General features: G+C 42.9%; 1 protein-coding gene across 1 annotated transcript; it reads left to right on the top strand.

The window, feature by feature from the left end:
- The first annotated feature begins 3,834 nt into the window (after positions 1–3,834).
- LOC119277630 (ethanolamine-phosphate cytidylyltransferase-like) lies at positions 3,835–8,460 on the top strand. Its single transcript, XM_037558912.1, has 10 exons — positions 3,835–4,108; positions 5,144–5,536; positions 5,996–6,231; positions 6,417–6,553; positions 6,850–6,921; positions 7,033–7,100; positions 7,249–7,366; positions 7,524–7,583; positions 7,681–7,803; positions 7,917–8,460. The coding sequence occupies exons 2-10, from the start codon at positions 5,166–5,168 to the stop codon at positions 7,986–7,988; spliced, it is 1,257 nt and encodes a 418-aa protein (XP_037414809.1). The 5' UTR covers positions 3,835–4,108; positions 5,144–5,165; the 3' UTR covers positions 7,989–8,460.
- Positions 8,461–19,403: the final 10,943 nt, after the last annotated feature.

Here is a 19,403-nt window from a genome sequence, read left to right as displayed (position 1 = left end):
ACGCTTAACGTTCGGTGACGATCGATATTATGAGTTTATGTGTTTTGATATACCGAAGGTAGTTCGGAGTCCCAGATATGATCACGGACATGACGAGGAGTCTCGAAATGGTTGAGACATAAAGATTGATATATTGGATGACTATGTTTGGACTTCGGAAGTGTTCCAGGCAAGTTCGGGCATATACCAGAGTACCGGGGGGTTACCGAAACCCCCCGGGGAGTATAATGGGCCTCATGGGCCTTAGTGGGGAAGAGGAGAGGCGGCCAAGGCAGGGCCGCGCGCCCCCTCCTCCTCTAGTCCGAATTGGACAAGGAGGGGGCGACGCCCCCCTTTCCTTCCCCCCTCTCCTCCTTCCACTTATCCTACTCCTACTAGGAAAGGAGGAGTCCTACTCCCGGTGGGAGTAGGACTCCCCCCTTGGCGCGCCCTCCTTCTGGCCGGCCGCCCCCCTAGATCCTTTATATACGGGGGCAGGGGGCATCCCAAGACACACAAGTTGATCATTGATCTTTAGCCGTGTGCGGTGCCCTCCTCGACCATAATCCACCTCGGTCATATCGTAGTGGTGCTTAGGCGAAGCCCTGCGTCGGTAGCTTCATCAACACCGTCATCACGCCGTCGTGCTGACGGAACTCTCCCTTGAAGCTCTACTGGATCGTGAGTTCGTGCGACGTCATCGAGCTGAACGTGTGCAGATCACGGAGGTGCCGTATGTTCGCTACTAGGATCGGTCGATCATGAAGACGTACGACTACATCAACTGCGTTGTCATAACGCTTCCGCTTACGGTCTACGGGGGTACGTGGACGGCACTCTTCCCTCTCGTTGCTATGCATCACCATGATCTTGCGTGTGCGTAGGTTTTTTTTGAAATACTACGTTCCCCAACAGTCATTAATCCTGCAATTCACAAAAAAATCAGTAGTTGTTGTGAGAATATTAAAGAAAACAAAAGGTGTTATGCAACAGAAAAGAAATACAAAAAATGCGAAGATTACATGCTTCAGCACACGATTCTTAGGGTGAATGTTCATAACAATGAAATCAAGAAGCTCTTCAGGAGGAGGGACCAAAGGAGATATAAACAACAAATCCTCGAAGCTGGACTTGCTTATTACATCTCTCTTTTTCCCTTTGATGGCATTGGCTATTTTGCGCAGCCGCTTTACCGATCAACGAGTTTGGAAGATAGGCATGCTGCAAAACAAGAGCAAAAATCAAAACATGGAGACTATCAGCAATGCATATCTACTTATCAGAGAATGAAAAGTATTGAAGCAAAAAGTTGAAGATTCATGTAGTTTCAGAAACATAAGCTATAGACATAACCTACTAACTAGTTTCAGAAAGGTAAGTTTCTCTGAAATATCATTGTGGTTCACAAACCCCCCGGTTGTGCCCCCTGAAACTAATTCGACCAGATCAAATAACCCTACACCCGTATCTCCTTCTTGTATCTCTGCAACATGATCTCCTCTATTACTTATTGTTTATCAACACAAAGAAACACATAGCTATTTGCAGTCGGTTGAAGGTAAGCTTTTCCCTTCGGGTTTGAGAGAACATCAGCTAAATCCAACTAAAATTAGATAAACATGAGGTAAATTACACCTGTCATGTAAGCATGAGCTAAAAATCAGAGAAAAGTATTGAAACATGACCTACATTTCATACAAAATATTGAAAAACAATAACTAGATTTCAAAGAAAACATATATGTAGTTTCAGAAGCAAAAACTAAGTTTCATGTGCTATAAGCTAGCAGTACAAGATTTCCTGAAGCATAACCTTCACTAATGCATCACTAATTCCTACAGAAACTTCTCTCTGAACATCAAATTGGCTACAGAAACTTCTCTCTGAACATCAAAATAATGTATCACTATATTCAAGACAAAAAGCTATAGAAAACTTTGAGCTGCAAAAAATCAGAGATTACCTACTAGCCAATTTGAGCTACATGAAGCTAGAACATCAAAGGACAAGAGAACCTAGAACATTAAGAGATTACCTACTAGCACAACAAACGGATAGCATACACGGAGCACCTACAGCCAATTTGAGCTACAAAAATTCCTACAGCACATTACTATAACGAGCCAATTTTAGCTACAAAGGAATGAGAAGTTTCTACAACAACAGATCTGAGAAATCCCAATCCCCTGCTACAACTACACATCTACAGTCCAACACCTACATCGGTGGCGCCGACGAAGAGCGTCTCCCTACAACAGAGCACCGCTGCGATGAGGCATGTAGCCGTCGAGGAGGAGCCGCCAAGCAGAGGAGAACCATCTCAGGGCCGACCAGAAATGGGGGAAAGGAGCACGTGGCCGTACCTGCTTGTGTCGCCGCTGGCAACCGCCGACCCCGAAGCGGTCGTTGTCGCCACCGCGTTGGATGCGCCCGCATCACCCCACACCACCCGCCGTCGCCGCCAGCCGTCGCCCTACCAGATCCCACCACCGTCGCCCTTATAGACACAAAGGAGCTGCGGGAGCACCGCGAGAGCGTTACAGCTGCATAAATGATTCCTGAAACAACCACCCAGTTTCAGAAATGTCTGCGCGTGACGCGGAAGCGAGGAACGCTCTCGTCCGTCTGATCAACACACGATCCGACGGACGCGGAGCCGACGGACGCGCGAGCGTTATCAGTCGGTTGAAGGTAAGCTTTTTCCTTATTAATACTTTGTTTGTCTTGTGTAACCTAAAATTGTTTTCTTCCGAAAGACTAGCCAAAATCGCTAGAACAAGGATCATAGCCATATTGTCTCGCTTTTTTTTTTGTATAAAGATCTAGAATCTGCATAATCAATGAAAAAACCGGCCCTAAATCATTTTTTTGTTGCCAGCCACATGTGCCAATGCCAATGGCACTAAAATAAAAACACTAATGTTAGATCGTAGACGACACATCAATGCACGATATTTGTTAAGGGGTTCACCGATGGCTACATCCTCAGGTAATGACTACGGACGCTCCTTCCTAAAATACCGCAACACCGGCCCCCGGGCGCCGGCACAAGCCACTGGCTCCCTCGCGTACCTAGCTATCAAGTCGTCATGGATTAGAATGTGTGGTGCCTCTTAACATATAAACGACATAAAATACAACGTATCCAACTCCTACACGACCCATATCTACCACGTCAATTACAACTCCAATTTCTAAAAAAAGAAAAATCAATTACAACTTTAAGTCCATATAACCCTTTGCGTATAAATATATTCGACAAGCCAATGCCATGTGGTGGTAGAGGAGTCGCACCGTACCGTAGGTAATGCCGTGGCCATCCACGCAGCACGCGTAAGTACAAAACTTGGGTCAATTGCCGTGGTGCCAATCAGGTGGCTCGTTGGCTAAATCGAGTGAACTCCCTGCTCATCCTGTCAATTGTCATAGTCGTGTAAACTCTGGTTGTTTGTGAAATACAGTATATAAAGGAGCCATCTTTTTTTTGATAATAATAAAAAGTGTAGCAGGAGATTTTTTCTTCTTCTGGTCGGCGATGGTTCCACGCTAGCCCTCTCGGACCCGTTTCTCCCGTCCTCACGCCCCTCCCCCTCGCTCTCTCCGCCGGGGTAACGGCAGGGGCAGACGGAGTCGGGAGGTCGGTCCTGCGCCGTGCGCTGGGCAGTGGGCACCCGGCCGTCGACAAGGGCCGACGGCGAGCCGGCGCAGAATCGTAGGGAGAGCGAAGGGAGGAGGACGCGTCAGACGCGCGATATTATAGCGAGGAGGAGGTGGGCCCCGCGGGGGAATCAGTTGGTGGAGGGGGTGCCCACACCACCACACGCGAGGCGGAGGGGGAAGGAAGAGCTGTCGTCTCGTCTCGTCTCCGGAGGCCTCCCCTAGAAAATACACCAGACGGAGACAAGCGAGACGCCAAAGCAGATACTTCTCCGCACCGCGCCACACGCAGCACCGCGCCCCGGCAGTGGCAGGCAGGCAGGCAGATCTCCTCCCGGCCTCCTCCCGCGCTACGAAGGGACGGCGGCTCTCCCCCCCGCCCCGCGCCGCCCCGGCGGAGATCCCCGCGGAATCTCGCCGCCGCGCGCCCGATCTCGGCCGCCGCCGCCGGTCGCCTGCCCCCCTCGTTCCGGTGCGCGCCTTTCCTGTCTCCGAATCTCTCGGCTTGTTCTTCTTCTTGTTGTTGTTCAAGGAAGCGAAAATCCCCGGAAATTATTCCTAGGCGTTGCTTGTTTCCCCCCCTCTCCTCCGTTCAGCGTTTGCTCGTACCTTAGGGTGATCGATCCATGCCGCGTTTGAGCACGGATCGTGGGCAGGTGGGCGCATGCATGCGCGGCGCCACTTGATTATTTCTGCCGTTTGCGGCATTGGAATTAGCATTTCGATGGTGGGGGAATTCGGGCCGATGCCTTTATTCGTTTTCTCCCATCTCTCGTGATTCCGTTTGTGCTCCTGTCTCTCTTGGACCCACGCACCTTTAGATTCTGCTTGGTTGTGCATGGTTGGCTGCGATGCAAAATTTGAGCTAAGAATCAGATTATCCCTCGCTTGATTTTGGTTACAATTCGAGGCTCAGAGAGTTGGAAATCATATATGCTCCCTATTCTGCCAGAATTTCCTTCAGTGCATATTCAGATGATCAGTCACTTCGGTTTGTTGCATGTTCCTGTCTTCTGGGGCTATTTTTTGTAGAGTGGTCTGAACAATCGACGTTATTGGAAAATATTTCTTCAGAACAAAATTTATGGCAATATCTCGTGGATTCTTGAGCTCCACTAGTTGCTACGTAGCTTCTAACTGACGCAATTTAAGTCTGTTCTGACTTCTCCAACAATTTTTTTGGCTCAATCTGTAGCTTTCCAGTATATCTGGTGGTTAGGATTTGGTCAAACATGACTTCGCAGCTAAGCACGTTGAGCAAATGCAAATAGTCCTGGTTATACGTCTAGTATCTATCCATCCTTTCATGATAAAGTATTGAAAAGGCACATCTACTTTTGAGTCACTTTCTTGTTCCAAACATAACAAAAGAAATTGAACTGCACAAAGTTTGGAGAACGAGACATTTTTCTTTCCTTTGTAATTACATACATGATACCCTTTCTTGCATGAGGATGCATCGATTATGAGGTCTCATTTTTGCTGCTTTTTTCTGAACCCATATCAGGGCAGTACTTCTACACCTCAAAATGATGATGGGTTTGCTGGCATTTGAGAACAACCAGGGGCTCTGGAATGGCGGATATTATTCACAGTTTTTTGGAATTGGAGGAGTTATGGTGACTGTTGCAATTCTTTGGTTATCTACGGGTTATTTTGGAGGAATTGGTGCTCCTTTTGCTCCATACTTTTGGCCATATTTAGGACAAGTCCCCAAGAAGAAGGAACGGCAAAGGCCCGTGAGAGTGTACATGGATGGATGCTTTGACCTCATGCACTACGGCCACGCAAACGCGTTGCGACAGGCCAAGTTGCTGGGAGATCAACTGGTAGTCGGCGTTGTCAGTGATGAGGAGATTGTGGCGAATAAGGGCCCGCCTGTGCTTTCGATGGAAGAGAGGTACTACTGGCGCTACTTTCCTTGTCCTGTGAAATACATTATTCTGTTTCAACAGAGGGTGTTGACGACGCTAGCAGTAGGATTGGCTTGTCAAACCAATTACGAGTATGATATTATCTGAAATTTTTCTGAATACCTGGACTTCCTGGATTTCATTGTTTACTTGATCTTTGATTGCAAATTACTGTAATAGCTATGATTCTCTTCTAATCTTCTCATGCATAATACAAGATCTGCTGATTCATTTCGCATACACTCAACTATATCGTCGATGAAGTTACATTACCGCCATGCATGCCTCAAAGGATATAGATTTCAGACTATAGAAAATATTGAGATGATCTAGTTCTATCTTATTTTTGCAGGAAATGTAAATTACTAAGCTTTGATAGATGTACAGGATCTTGGTCTTCCATTTGAACTTACCATTCTGTGTATATGTATGTTTGTACCCCCTAGGTTGACGCTTGTTAGTGGATTAAAGTGGGTGGATGAAGTCATACCCAATGCACCCTATGAGATTACAGAAGAATTTATGAATACCCTCTTCAGTAAATACAACATTGATTACATTATACATGGAGATGATCCTTGTCTTCTACCTGATGGAACGGATGCTTATGCCTTAGCAAAGAAGGCTGGACGATACAAGCAAATCAGGCGTACTGAAGGTGTCTCAAGCACCGATATAGTCGGTAAGATTACCATGTGGATTAGTAAAGCCACTATTTTTGGGTGATCAGATATTCTCTTGCTACTTATTATTTACAGCCTTGTATAGGTGCAGATCATGCATTTCTTGAAAATGTTTTCATGCTCATCGTAGGCGATTCATTGTTTGTCTATTGCAATCTTACATGAGAACAATCTGTCCACACAGGGAGAATATTGCAAACATTCAAGCATAAAGAGGGTGTTAACGAGAATGCTGGAGTGAAATCATGCGATCAGATGAAAACCCAGCTATCCAATTTTCTTCCAACTTCCCGCCGGATAATGCAGTTTTCAAATGGGCAGGTATGATAATTTAGGGAACTCCATCCCCAAGGCCAATGTTGCTTATTATTCTTCCTTTATTTGATCAGCCTTCTAGGGAACACAAAGAAAATGGCTTGCTATATCTTTGTCTATTAATGTAACTAAATGTAAAAATACCATTTAATGCTTCCACTGTACCATATTGATCATGGTTTTAATGCTTACTCTTTCCAGGAGGTTACAATTCCATTTTACATGTTTCTATGTCAATGCCCTTCTATTATGTCAATGCCCTTCTATTTCATTTATTGAAACATATGCTCATGTGTGTTCAGGCTCCTTCGCCAGGTGCTTGTGTTGTTTATATAGATGGTGCATTTGACCTTTTCCATGCTGGTCATGTTGAGGTACCTTTTGTGGTTGTCATGCAAATAATTTTCTCAATAACTCACAAAGTTTGATTTCGGTGGGATTCATATTTTGCCATTGAACAAATTTTATGTTATTGTCTAATGCAGATCCTTAGAAGTGCTAGGCAACTTGGTGACTTCCTTCTTGTTGGTGTACATGATGACCAGTCCATCAGGTGCTTATTTAACATATTTTTTTGGATTATGAAGGGAACTTGTTGACCATATATTATATATGTTATGTGTTCCTACAGAAAAAACATGTAGCCTGTATTGTATTGTATAAGGTTAGATATACCATGCTTATGAGAACCAGTTGTGCAGGGAAAAAAGAGGCTATCCTCCTATCATGCACCTCCATGAGCGTACCCTGGGTGTGCTCGCCTGTCGCTATGTTGACGAAGTTATAATAGGCGCACCATTGGAGGTTTCAAGGGATATGGTATGTTATAAATTTCTATAAGTTGTTTCAACCTATTTCTCGTACCTGACTTGGTAAGTTTCAAGCATATGCTTCCAAGAATGACTGTATTGTATACGTTGCAGAGATGTTTGTTGTTAGCAGACCCTCACACCTTCTCTTTTTTCACATGCCGCAGATCACTACATTCAACATTTCATTGGTTGTGCATGGGACAGTAGCCGAGGGTGGTTCTGCTGTAAGTTGTTAATTACAATCTAATGTATCCTGATGTCAAACTTACCTAAATTAGTTGCCCAAACTGAACTAGAAACTTCATGGATGCATTGCTGCAGAGTGAAGTTGATCCGTATGCCCTTCCAAAGAGCATGGGTATTTTCCAAGTAGTCACAAGCCCCAAAACAATAACATCTGTTTCGGTCGCAACAAGAATAATTGATAACCACGAAGCGTACAAGGTATACACTCCCACAGTGCGACTTGCCTGATAGATACAAATTTATTTTTCTATTTTAGTTTGTTTAAGTCCTGTTTATCCTTACTAAACAGCATTCTTGGGGTTTGTGAACAGAAAAGAAACTTGAAAAAGAAGGCGAGTGAAGACAAGTACTACACGCAAAAGAAATTTGTCTACGGAGACTAATGCTGCAAAGGAGCTTACATTTTTGCAGCAACCTGAGGAAATATATGGCGCCTCTCTGCATTGAAGAGTTATTCTACAACAGATTGCAACAATTCCTCAGCTGTAGAAAGTAGTCAGTGATAAGTTGATGGCCATTCGGCAGAGGGAATCAGCTCAAGGAAATAAATTAACAGACTGCCACATTCTTCTACTGTTGCCCTTTTCGGCTGGAATGTCCACTTAACAGCAAGAATTCACATACATGATTCTTTTTTTACTTTGTTATCCCTGGAGGGGAAATATTCATCGCTGAACACCTTCAGCAGACCATTGTTGTATTCTTGTATGTTATTACTTGAAGGTTTGTGATTAGAGTTGCATACTTCCTAATTGTACTAAGTTATAGTTTAAAGTACATATACTGCTGAGAAACAACCTATTGATGACCTGTTGGCATTTGTTTGATTTGTCTAACCAGAGAAGGTTATGTTCAGCTTTCCCTTGTTCATTGGTATTTTTCCCTTGTTCATTGGTATTTGGTGTTAACTGTACCACGGTGCAGCGGGGGTTTATCTGTGCTCAATGTCAGTAGTATTTTTACTTGCCAAAATTAATTGAAACTGTGATTCACTTGAATAGCATATCCTTTGTACTGGTGAATTTAATCGGCGGTAGGACCATTTGTCTTTGAAAAAATGATTTCCAGTCCTTGCCATAGCAACAAAAGTTCCAGACCTGACATTGGCGTGAGAAAGAAAAGTGTTGTGCTGTCTCTGAGATGTTTGGAGTCTTTTTTGTACATAAAAAAAAATCCTAAACAATGTGTATCTTTCTAAAGGACAATGGTTCAAATCTGCAGATGAAATTAACACGTAGTACTGGTTTAGGCGGTGGTGAATATTACATGTTTTAATGGTTAGGTCAGAATATTTAGACCATCATGTGCTTGTTTATGCCAAAACAGAAGAAAAAACATGTGCTGGTCTAGATGGTGGGCACATGCTTGCAGCAGAATGTTCAGTAGAGTGCCGCAAAAGAAACCTGCAATTGCTAGGACCATTCAATTGGCAAATAAACAAGCAAGCAAGCAACATATAGCTTCAAACAGATCTCTCTCTTTCCGGGTACTTCCATTCATCCTTATATGCTAGTACTACTAGGATCCAACAGACAGCCTGTTGCCATCGTTTTGCCCTTCCGTAAATAATGTTGACAGCTGAGATGATTGTCAGTTTGTCACTAACCTGAAAAGAAGGGGAAATTCTGGCACGGTTGGCGCCCCCGGGCATCCGCCTTGACATCCATAGGTTCCTCCGCGATGTCTTGATCTGCGCTGGGCCTGGATGGTGTCTCCAAGATTTGCACCAGATACAGTGTTCAATTTGTCATGGAAAATGGTTGCTGCCGTAGCAGTTGTATGTGCAAATGGTTCCTCATCCTCTTTCACCATGTCCAGAAATCTTACATCATAGCAATACAAAGTAACAATATAAAAGAACACAAAATAATATTGTGGCTAGTTGATCATGAATTTAGTTGAGTTAATCTTGGTATCTTTGCCATGTGGACGACGACATGCTTTCACTACATATGACCTTGGAGCTAGATATGAACATGAACCTGACTTAGTCATGCAGCCCTCGGGGCAGTAACACCAAGGTATAATTTATTTGGAGTAGGATCACCTTTTATCTTCATATAGTTACCATTGCTAATCACTTTGTCATTCATTCATGCCAGGTACTGCCAGTTCCTAACTTGGCACCATAAATAAACTATGGTGCTCAGTCAATACCAGTTTGTAACTACTCCCTCGGTTCCAAATTAGTTGAAGTTTTATATTTATCCTAAATCAAACTTCTTTAGGTTTGTTCAAGGTTATATATAAATGTACTAAGATCTAGAACATCCAATATGAATAGTAATACAATATATTTTATACGCGCCAAAAAATACAATATATTTTATAAAGAATCTGGTGATACAAATTTGATGATTTAGATGTTGATATATTTTTCGGTAGATTTGGTCAAACTTAACAAAACTTGACTCAGGACAAACTTAGAACTTCAATTAATTTAGAAAAAAACAGACGAAGTAGAACTCATGAAAGAAGACTATGTTTTACAGGGTGCATCAGTTACCATACATGTAGTTGGGTCCTCTTGGGATCAAGAAAAGGAAGATGGAGAACCCATGGTTGACCACCACCTCAACATCCTCCTTCATGTTCATCTGCACTAGAGTACTTATAGCTTAATAATCCTAATTACCAGGATTTACCTTGTAATGGCAACCGGGGCAAATGTTGACCAGGAAACCAAGATGACTTGGATCCTGATGGCGTTTCACAAACCCAATAATCCTTACATATCACAAATAAGTGACGATTTATACATGATTTTAGTAAAAAATAAAATAAAAATTTGACTACTATTATTGTTTTAAATATTTATACCTGAAACTTGAAAAGTTATACATGAACTTTTTATCTCTTGTACACATATTGTAATATAAGTTAGAAGTCAAATTTATATCTTGAAGACCGCGACAGTATATCTAAAGTTGTGAACCGGAGGCAGTAGTAATTTAATTCAATATCTGATGTGCATCAATTGACTAATTCTAGCTTACTCCTTTGCACGCTATGATGATTAATTTGTCCTTTAATCTCTTAGTGATGTAAAAAAATCTCCACAACAAAGCGTCAAACGGGAATAACCATCCAATGAGCCCTATTATGGTCTGCCAGCCTTATGTCTTTCAACAATGTTGGTTGTTCTCTGAATGCTTTGGCTAGCTAGATCTTGTGAGCTTGATATTAATTGTAATATTTTCTATTCTGCTCCAGATTCCATCTGGAAGACTATGTGCATTGATGCTTGTAATCAATGAAATGCCAAAGTTCTCTCCAAATATTATTGTCCATCCAATGGTTGTTGACAACTCTTATAAATCCTCCTAATCACTCTATGTTTTACTAATGCCTCCTAATTGCTCTCTAACTTTGTTCTGTATACACGTGTTTTGTTGTTTTTTGTGCTTACACACTTTGTTTTCGCGTAATAGTTTATAAATAAATAAAAAATTAATTGAGATGTGTATATCCTCTGATGTTTTTTTACGTTGTTTATTGATATAATATAAATTATAAAGGTATGCAGGATTAAAGTTCCCATATAATTCTGATATGTTTAATTTTATACCCCGCAAAAAAAGATATGTTTAATTTTATATACACTACCCCTTACTCAAAAGAGCGTGCAAGTTACATGTTATATACTTTCTTCCACAACAATTTTTCAATTAATAAAATGTCCCTGTAATGTCAGGTGGGTTGAATCATCATCATGTTTTACGCTGGTTGGACATGCTTGGCGCGTGCACTGTTGCTAGCTGTTCTCCAGGCTCACACATTTTTCGCTTAAAGAGCAAAACACAAACTACTTAGTCCTAGGACAAGGAGCATATGGTACGATGTGATGCCAAGTTATGCGGTGGAAGAAGCTTAAAGGGTGAAAAACATAAAACTGATGTGTCTAGTTCAGCACCTAATTTAGGGGTGCTAGGGACACACAAATGCTTTGAGCAAAGGAAAGCATTATAACATTAGATCTACTTTATCACAGGAAAAGAGAGGTATATTGAGTAGGCTATAAAGCCTGTTTACATGCACTTTTATCTATGTGAAGAAGAGAGATGGTGAGCTCTCATCCAAAAGCCAATGCCAGCCTCTACGCGTGCTCCTAGATAAAAACATAAATGAGAGAAAAAGGAAAGAGAAAAAGAAAGTAGTAATATTATAGGCAATATTATAACCAACTCTATTATATTAGTAATTAATAAAGTTGGCTCTTGTTGACATGATAGTTTATGTAGCCAACTGCTAGCTCTACTATTATCCTTGCGCTAAAAATATATATTTCATCCATGTACAACCATTTGCTCCATATAAACATGGCTTTGTGACTGCTATGGCACCATGTTAATTACCCTAGATATATAGCTTAGGGAGGTCCCCTCTTTTGACACTCGGGATAAAGCAGGCCGCCAAGCATCCAATTTGCAGAACCAACTCAACTCAATAATATCATTGCATATCGGCTTTGGAAAGCGCCATGTGGTAGTTGAATGGCAAAATTATGCAGCATGTTCTTGATAGCTTTTCATGGGGTACGATGTGCTCCATGATCTTACTAAGATACACCACAAACAAACTAAAATTATGTTGCCATAGGTAACTTTGATAGCAATTTTTTAGGGTTAAAGCAAAGCTTTATTACGAAGGCATGTTGGGCATTTCGCCCATCACAGTGACATCGACCTCGGCTAGTACATCATTCTCCATGGAAGGCTTCATTAATATTACATGCATAGCCAAGTCTAGCAACCGTGTGTGCAACCGTGTTTGCCTCCCTCCTACACACTTGGACAGTGCAACCAGAGAACCAAAGCTTCATCTGCATTTTCAAGTCTTCCAGCAGAACAACATACCTGGAGAATTCCGTCTCACACCGGTTCATAGCATGGGCTTGCAGCATGGAATCGGTTTCAATAACTTGAATGCCCCCTCAACTTAGCAGCTAAGTTCACCGTCCGAATAACTGCCTGCAATTCTACTGTAAATGCGTCAGGAGCAAGATCCATTCGGACGGCCTTGCAAGCCACCACACCCTAATATGATCCCGCACAACTACCCCCCCCCCCCAGGTTGCATGATATTGTCCTGTTACAAAGGCGTCGTCAGTGTTAAACATTCTTGGTTGTGGTGCACACTATTTAGCCACTTCCTTCTGCATGTTCAGTTTATTCGAACACATGAGCTCCATGTATTTAACATTATGAGCCACCACCCGATTAGCTATGGTCTCAACATTCTCCATCTTGCTCCCCTTGAAAATATCACTCCTGTTGTTTCACCAATGTCACCGTGCTTAGAATAGCTCAAGTCTCTTTTACGGTGGGATCTGGCATAGTATCCAATGTTTTCTCAACCTTCGCACAACTCCGCACCATATACCTAACATCTTTGAGGCCCTGGAGCTGCCATACTTCCTTCACCATGGGGCCTTGTATAAAAAGATCATCCCCATCTTCTCTGGTGCTCGAGCACAACAAGCATCGATCATCATCAATGGGGGTCCCTTTTGTAGGAACAAAGTATATCTACAAGGGGGGTTGAATGGGAGTTTTTAAAATTTCTTCGGAAACTTCAAAACTTTTTTGAGCGGTATTCACGAGCTACCAAGAAATTAGCGATAACAAGGCTGGCTAGTCATACTTGCCCCCTCCCCCCTGAGTCACAAAAACTCTGAAGAAAAGGGCCCATGAGAAAGGGAAATGATTGCCATCAGCTGACTGATAATCACTGTGCGTCTGCCGCTTCCGTTGCGTGCCATGCATCCTCAACATAAAGGTAAGTGCAAGCACTTATTTCTACAATAACGGTGTTGTTGCAAATTTTGGCGGCGAACGACTACTGTGATGTGACGCGGGTTAGTTTTGTAGAAATATAATCTTGCAACAAGTCTCCTGTTGCAAAAAAAATCCGCAACAAGACAGTTGTTGCAGAAAAATTCTATTTTTTTTGCAACAAGATGTATGTTGTGAAAAAAAACTGCAACGAGATCTGTTGCAAAAATTCTGCAACAAGATGTCTGTTGCAAGAAATTTTCGCAACAAGGCATATGGTGCAATGGTCATTGGTAATGCTCGACCGCTCAATGCATCAAATTAGACGGCTCGCACTCCCGTCGATCTTTTAAAAAGACAGCCAGCGGATGCGTAGCACGCCCACATGAGAAAGCCCACTAATGGCCAGATGGCATCCTTCGTTCGTAGTTTGCTAGGTTTTAGGCCGGCCTTAGTGTTGGAAATATGCCCTAGATGCAATAATAAAATGATTATTATTATATTTCCTTGTTCATGATAATTGTCTATTATTAATGCTATAATTGTATTAATCGGAAACCGTAATACATGTGTGAATACATAGACCACAACATGTCCCTAGTGAGCCTCTAGTTGACTAGCTCGTTGATCAACAGATGGTCATGGTTTTCTGACTATGGATATTGGATGCCATTGATAACTGGATCACATCATTAGGAGAATGATGTGATGGACAAGACCCAATCCTAAGCATAGCACAAGATCGTGTAGTTTGTTTGCTAAAGCTTTTCTAATGTCAAGTATCAGTTCCTTAGACCATGAGATTGTGTAACTCCCGGATACCGTAGGAGTGCTTTGGGTGTACCAAACGTCAAAACGTAACTGGGTGACTATAAAGGTGCACTACAGGTATCTCCGAAAGTGTCTGTTGAGTTGGCACGAATTGAGACTGGAATTTGTCACTCCGTATGACGGAGAGGTATCTCTGGGCCCACTCGGTAATGCATCATCATAATGAGCTCAATGTGACTAAGTGGTTAGTCACGGGATCATGCATTATGTAACGAGTAAAGTGACTTGCCGATAAAGACATTGAACAAGGTATTGGGAAACCGATGATCGAATCTCGAGTAAGTAACGTACCGATTGACAAAGGGAATTGTATACGGGATTACTTGAATCCTCGACATCGTGGTTCATCCGATGAGATCATCGTGGAACATGTGGGAGACAACATGGGTATCTAGATCCCGCTGTTGGTTATTGGCCGGAGAGCTGTGTCGGTCATGTCTGCGTGATTCCCGAACCCGTAGGGTCTACACACTTAAGGTTCGATGACGCTAGGGTTATTAGGAAGACTTGTATGTGATTACCGAATGTTGTTCGGAGTCCCGGATGAGATCTCGGACTTCACGAGGAGTTCCGGAATGGTCCGGAGGTGAAGATTATTATATGTGAAGTTGTCATACGGTCACCGGAAAAGTTCGGGGGCATACCGGTATTGTACCGGGGCCACCGGAAGGGTTCCGGGGGTCCACCGGGAGGGGCTACATCTCCCGGAGGGCCTCGTGGGCTGTAGAGGGAATGGAACCAGCCCTTAGAGGGCTGGGCGCCACCCCCCCTTGGGCCCATGCGCCTAGGTTTTGTAAGTGCATCTAGTGCCCCTTAGTGATTTTGGTGTATTGAAGACTAATAGGTTAAGGGACTAATGCGTTTGTGAGTGTACATAGGTCTATAAGTCTATGAGGAGTTTGATATTTACAGAGAAAGTCGACCCCTAAAAATGAAGTTCTTTGACTGAAGACTTTGGTTTTTTGAAGACTTTCTGAAGACTTTGAAAGTGAAGAAATTGGTGTGACCTTGAAGACTTGGTAATCATTCGAGGAACATGAAGCGCAAAGACTTTTGTTTTCATAGTTTCATTTTCTATTTCTTGAGTCATAGGAAACACCGTACTGTTAAAGGGGGTCGAGGAAATACTAAGGAGAAATTTCCATGTGATGCTCAACTCAAAATCCTACACCTACCAATCCCTTCGAGTGAAGCCATTGGAAATCTCGCACAGTTCAGCCATATTCTTCAGTGACAGAGACGAAGTTTTTTTGGTCTCTGAGGAATTTGTTCTGACTGAAGATTTAGGAATTTGCCAGTGCGGATTGTCTACCAAGTGAGGAACATGATATCCCCGAGGAATTCGAACCTCAAATATTCCGACCGTTGCTGTGCTACGCGCCAGCTGTCCCAAAATATCTACCCACCTAACGGTCATATTAGACAAGGGCATTTATGTCTTATCATGTCGGGCTGCTCCCTAGGCTATAAATAGACGCCCCCTACAACCACTAGTTGGTTGGCTGCTCCGAGAGAAACTAACACTTGTCATTTGAGAGCAACCCATCCTCCGAGGACTTTGAGTGAAAATCATCAAGTGAGGAAATCCCAAACCCAAACCTACAAAACCCCAAGTGATTGAGCATCACTGAAGAGATTGATCCTGCGTGGATCCGACACTTGTTTCCTTTGAAGACTGTGCTTCTTCGAGACGGTTAGGCGTCAAGGTCTAGAGCATCCAATAGGAATTGTGGATCACCGAGTGACCAAGTTTGTGAAGGTTCGGAAGTCACCTGAAGACTTACCACGAGTGATTGGGTGAGGTCTGTGTGACCTTAACTCAAGGAGAATACGGTGAGGACTGTGTGTCCAGGACTGGGTGTCCCCAAGTTTAAATACTCAGCCGCTCCAACCAGATGTACAACTGAGACAACAGTTGGAACTGGTCTACCAAATCATTGTCTTCACCGAGTTAACCGGTTCTATTTCCTCAACTCTTTCATTTCCTCATGTTGTTGTTGTGTGCTTATTCATATCTGTTTGAAGAAATTGACTGAAGACTTTCTCAATTTCCTCAGCTCTATTTCTTCAGTCTGTCCATCTTCTTCCCTTGTTATCCTGTGTTTACGCTTTCTGTACTCTTTGCTTGTCTTCATTTCATCATGATGACTATGCTTGTATTCTGTTATGTTCCTTTCTGAGTACTTATTTCGTTGCAAGTAGTTCTTCATTTAGGAATTTCCTCACCAGCAAATTCCTCAACGAAGAATTCATAAAAATCGCCTATTCACCCCCCTCTAGTCGATATAACGCACTTTCAATTGGTATCAGAGCAAGGTACTCCCTTGTTCTGTGTGATTTTGGTTTAACCACCTAGAGTTCTAGTTATGTCGACCACAGGTATGATCAAGGTCTCTGCTGGATGTCCTACCTTCGATGGCACGGACTACCCCTACTAGAAGAATAAGATGCGAATGCATCTTGAAGCAATTGACAACGATCTCTGGTATGTTGTGGAAAATGGTGTTCCCTCAGTCACACCTTCCCTGAATAATGCTGATGTGAAGAGATTCAAGCAACTCGATTCTCAAGCGAAGACTATCATATGTGGTCATCTGAGTAAAGGGAAGTATGGTAGAGTGAGTGCTTTGGAAACTGCTAAGCTTATCTGGGATAGGCTCTCCAAAGTAAACGAAGGAGTCTCAACCCAACGTGACTCTCGTGTTGATGTTCTTTGCAATCTCTTCAACCGCTTCAAAAGACTCGACAATGAAAATGTTCAGCAAACCTTTGATCGCCTCACTGATATCTGAAATGAGATTCAAGCGCTCGGTGCCACTGACATCACCGACCATGAGGTGGTGAAGAAATTGCTGAGATCACTCGATTCTTCATTTGATACTCTGGCACTGATGATTCAAGAGCGTGCTGATTACAAGTCACTTGATCCCGTTGATATCCTCGAGAGGCTAAACACTCATGAGTTCCAGCTTGCTGAGAAGAGAGATCTCTATGGTTCGAGATATGGCAAACCACGTGCTCTAAAGGCCAAGGCAGTCTCTGAGTCTGAGGAAGAAGACTCTACCAGCAACCTTGGTGATCCTGAAGAACTGAGCCAGGAACTAGCACTGCCCGTGAAGAAATTTCAGAAGTTCTCAAGACGTGGCCTCTTTGGAAAATCCTCAAGGAGCAACGATTCCTCATCTGTTGACTACAAGAAAAGGTTGTGCCACAAATGCAAGAAACCTGGTCACTACATTCAAGATTGTCCTCAGTGGGACAAGGAATTAAAGAAGAAGAAATACAAGGATTACAGCTGAGATGATGCCAAGAAGAAGAAGAAATCTTCAAAGTCTTCATCATCAAAATCCTCCAAGTCTTCATCTCACAAGAAGAGCAGCTCCAAGAAGGCTCGGGCATTCATTGGCAAGGAAATGGATTCTGAGGCTGAATCTGAGGATCATGAGGAAGAGGAGGCATCCGAGGAGTCTGAGTCTGATGTGGCAAGTCTAGCTCTTGCTACCGCATTTGTCAGCAAGTCTATCTTCAACTCTGAAGAAAATGGCAACACCAACAATGCTGATGAAGGCAATGATGACTACGCTCCCACTTATTGCTTCATGGCAAAGGGTGCCAAGGTAACTAAATACCCCTCCTCTGAATCAAGTGAGGATGAATCTGATGAAAATCTTAAGCCCTGCTACTCTAAACTTGCTAAGATTGCTGTGAAACAACAAAAGGCTATTGAAAAACTTCAAAACATGCTAGACAAAAGTGATGATATGTTGGGTGATGAAATGGACCGCACTAAAGACTTAACTGAAAATCTTCAGAGACTTCAGTCTAAGTTTGACAACCTTCAAAGTCATCATAAAACTCTCTTATCTGATCACGAGAAGCTTTCTTATGAATTTCTTCAAAGAAAGCAAGATCTTGAGAAGCTAAGAGTGAGTTATGAAGATCTTCAGAAGGAGCGAGGATTCATTAATTGCTCAACAAATCAGCGCTACTCACGAAGAATTTGTTCCCCCATGTCTAAAGTGCATTGAACGTGAATCTGCTAATTCTTCACCTGAATGTTCAAATGATTCAAATGTTACAAATTCTTCACCTGTCTCTCCTATCACTAATTCCTCATCTGAGGACATTGCTAGTACTACTAATGATGCAGGGCTGAAGGAATTGTACACGGCAGGCATGTACAAAAGCCTCAAAGGGCATCAGATTCTTTGTGATGTGCTCAAAAAGCAGATCCTCAACATAAACCCTAGGAAAGAGGGTATTTGAAAGTGCGTTATATCGACTAGAGGGGGGGGGGTGAATAGGCGATTTTTATGAATTCTTCACTGAAGAATTTGCCCGTGAGGAAATTCCTTAGCGAAGAACTACTAGCAGCAGAATAAGTACTCAGAAGTAAGCATAACAGGATGCAGACATAGTCATCATGATGAAATGAAGACAAGCACAGAGTACAGAAAGCGTAAACACATGATAACACAAGATGAAGACAAACAGACTGAAGAAATTGAACTGAGGAAATTGAGAAAGTCTTCAGTCAAAGTCTTCAAACACATATATGAACAATCACTCAACACAGTAATGAGGAAATGGAAGAGTTGAGGAAATAGAACCAGTAAGGTTGGTGAAGACAATGATTTGGTAGACCAGTTCCAACTGCTATCTCAGTTGTACGTCTGGTTGGAGCGGCTGAGTATTTAAACTCGAGGACACACAGTCCCGGACACCCAGTCGCTGAGCACGCAGCTCAGGACACCAAGTCCTCACCGTATTCTCCTTGAACTAAGGTCACACAGACCTCGTCCAATCACTCATGGTAAGTCTTAAGGCGACTTCCAAACCTTCACAGACTCGGTCACTCGACGATCCACAATTCCTCTTGGATGCTCTAGACCATGACGCCTAACCATCTGGAAGAAGCATAGTCTTCAAAGGTAACAAGCGTTGGATCCATGCAGGATCAATCTCTTCAGTGATGCTCAATCACTTTGGGTTTGTAGGTGTTTGGGTTTGGGGTATTTCCTCACTCGATGATTTTCGCTCAAAGTCCTCGGAGGATGGGTTGCTCTCAAATGACAAGTGTCAGTTTCTCTCGGAGCAGCCAACCAGCTAGTGGTTGTAGGGGGCGGCTATTTATAGCCTAGGGAGCAGCCTGACATGATAAGACATAAATGCCCTTGTCTGATATGACCGTTA

The sequence above is a fragment of the Triticum dicoccoides genome, chromosome 3B (assembly GCF_002162155.2).
Source record: "Triticum dicoccoides isolate Atlit2015 ecotype Zavitan chromosome 3B, WEW_v2.0, whole genome shotgun sequence".
In the NCBI taxonomy this organism is placed as follows: domain Eukaryota; kingdom Viridiplantae; phylum Streptophyta; class Magnoliopsida; order Poales; family Poaceae; genus Triticum; species Triticum dicoccoides.
Note: the sequence above shows the minus strand (reverse complement) of the source record. Positions and strands in the feature narration are given on the sequence as shown.

Bases quoted from the DNA above. Each gene is read 5' to 3' on its own strand.
- LOC119277630 (XM_037558912.1), top strand. From the start codon at position 5,166: ATGATGATGGGTTTGCTGGCATTTGAGAACAACCAGGGGCTCTGGAAT. The intron at 7,584-7,680 runs GTAAGTTGTTAA...GCATTGCTGCAG, and splicing joins TAGCCGAGGGTGGTTCTGCT to AGTGAAGTTGATCCGTATGC. The intron at 7,804-7,916 runs GTATACACTCCC...GTTTGTGAACAG, and splicing joins ATAACCACGAAGCGTACAAG to AAAAGAAACTTGAAAAAGAA.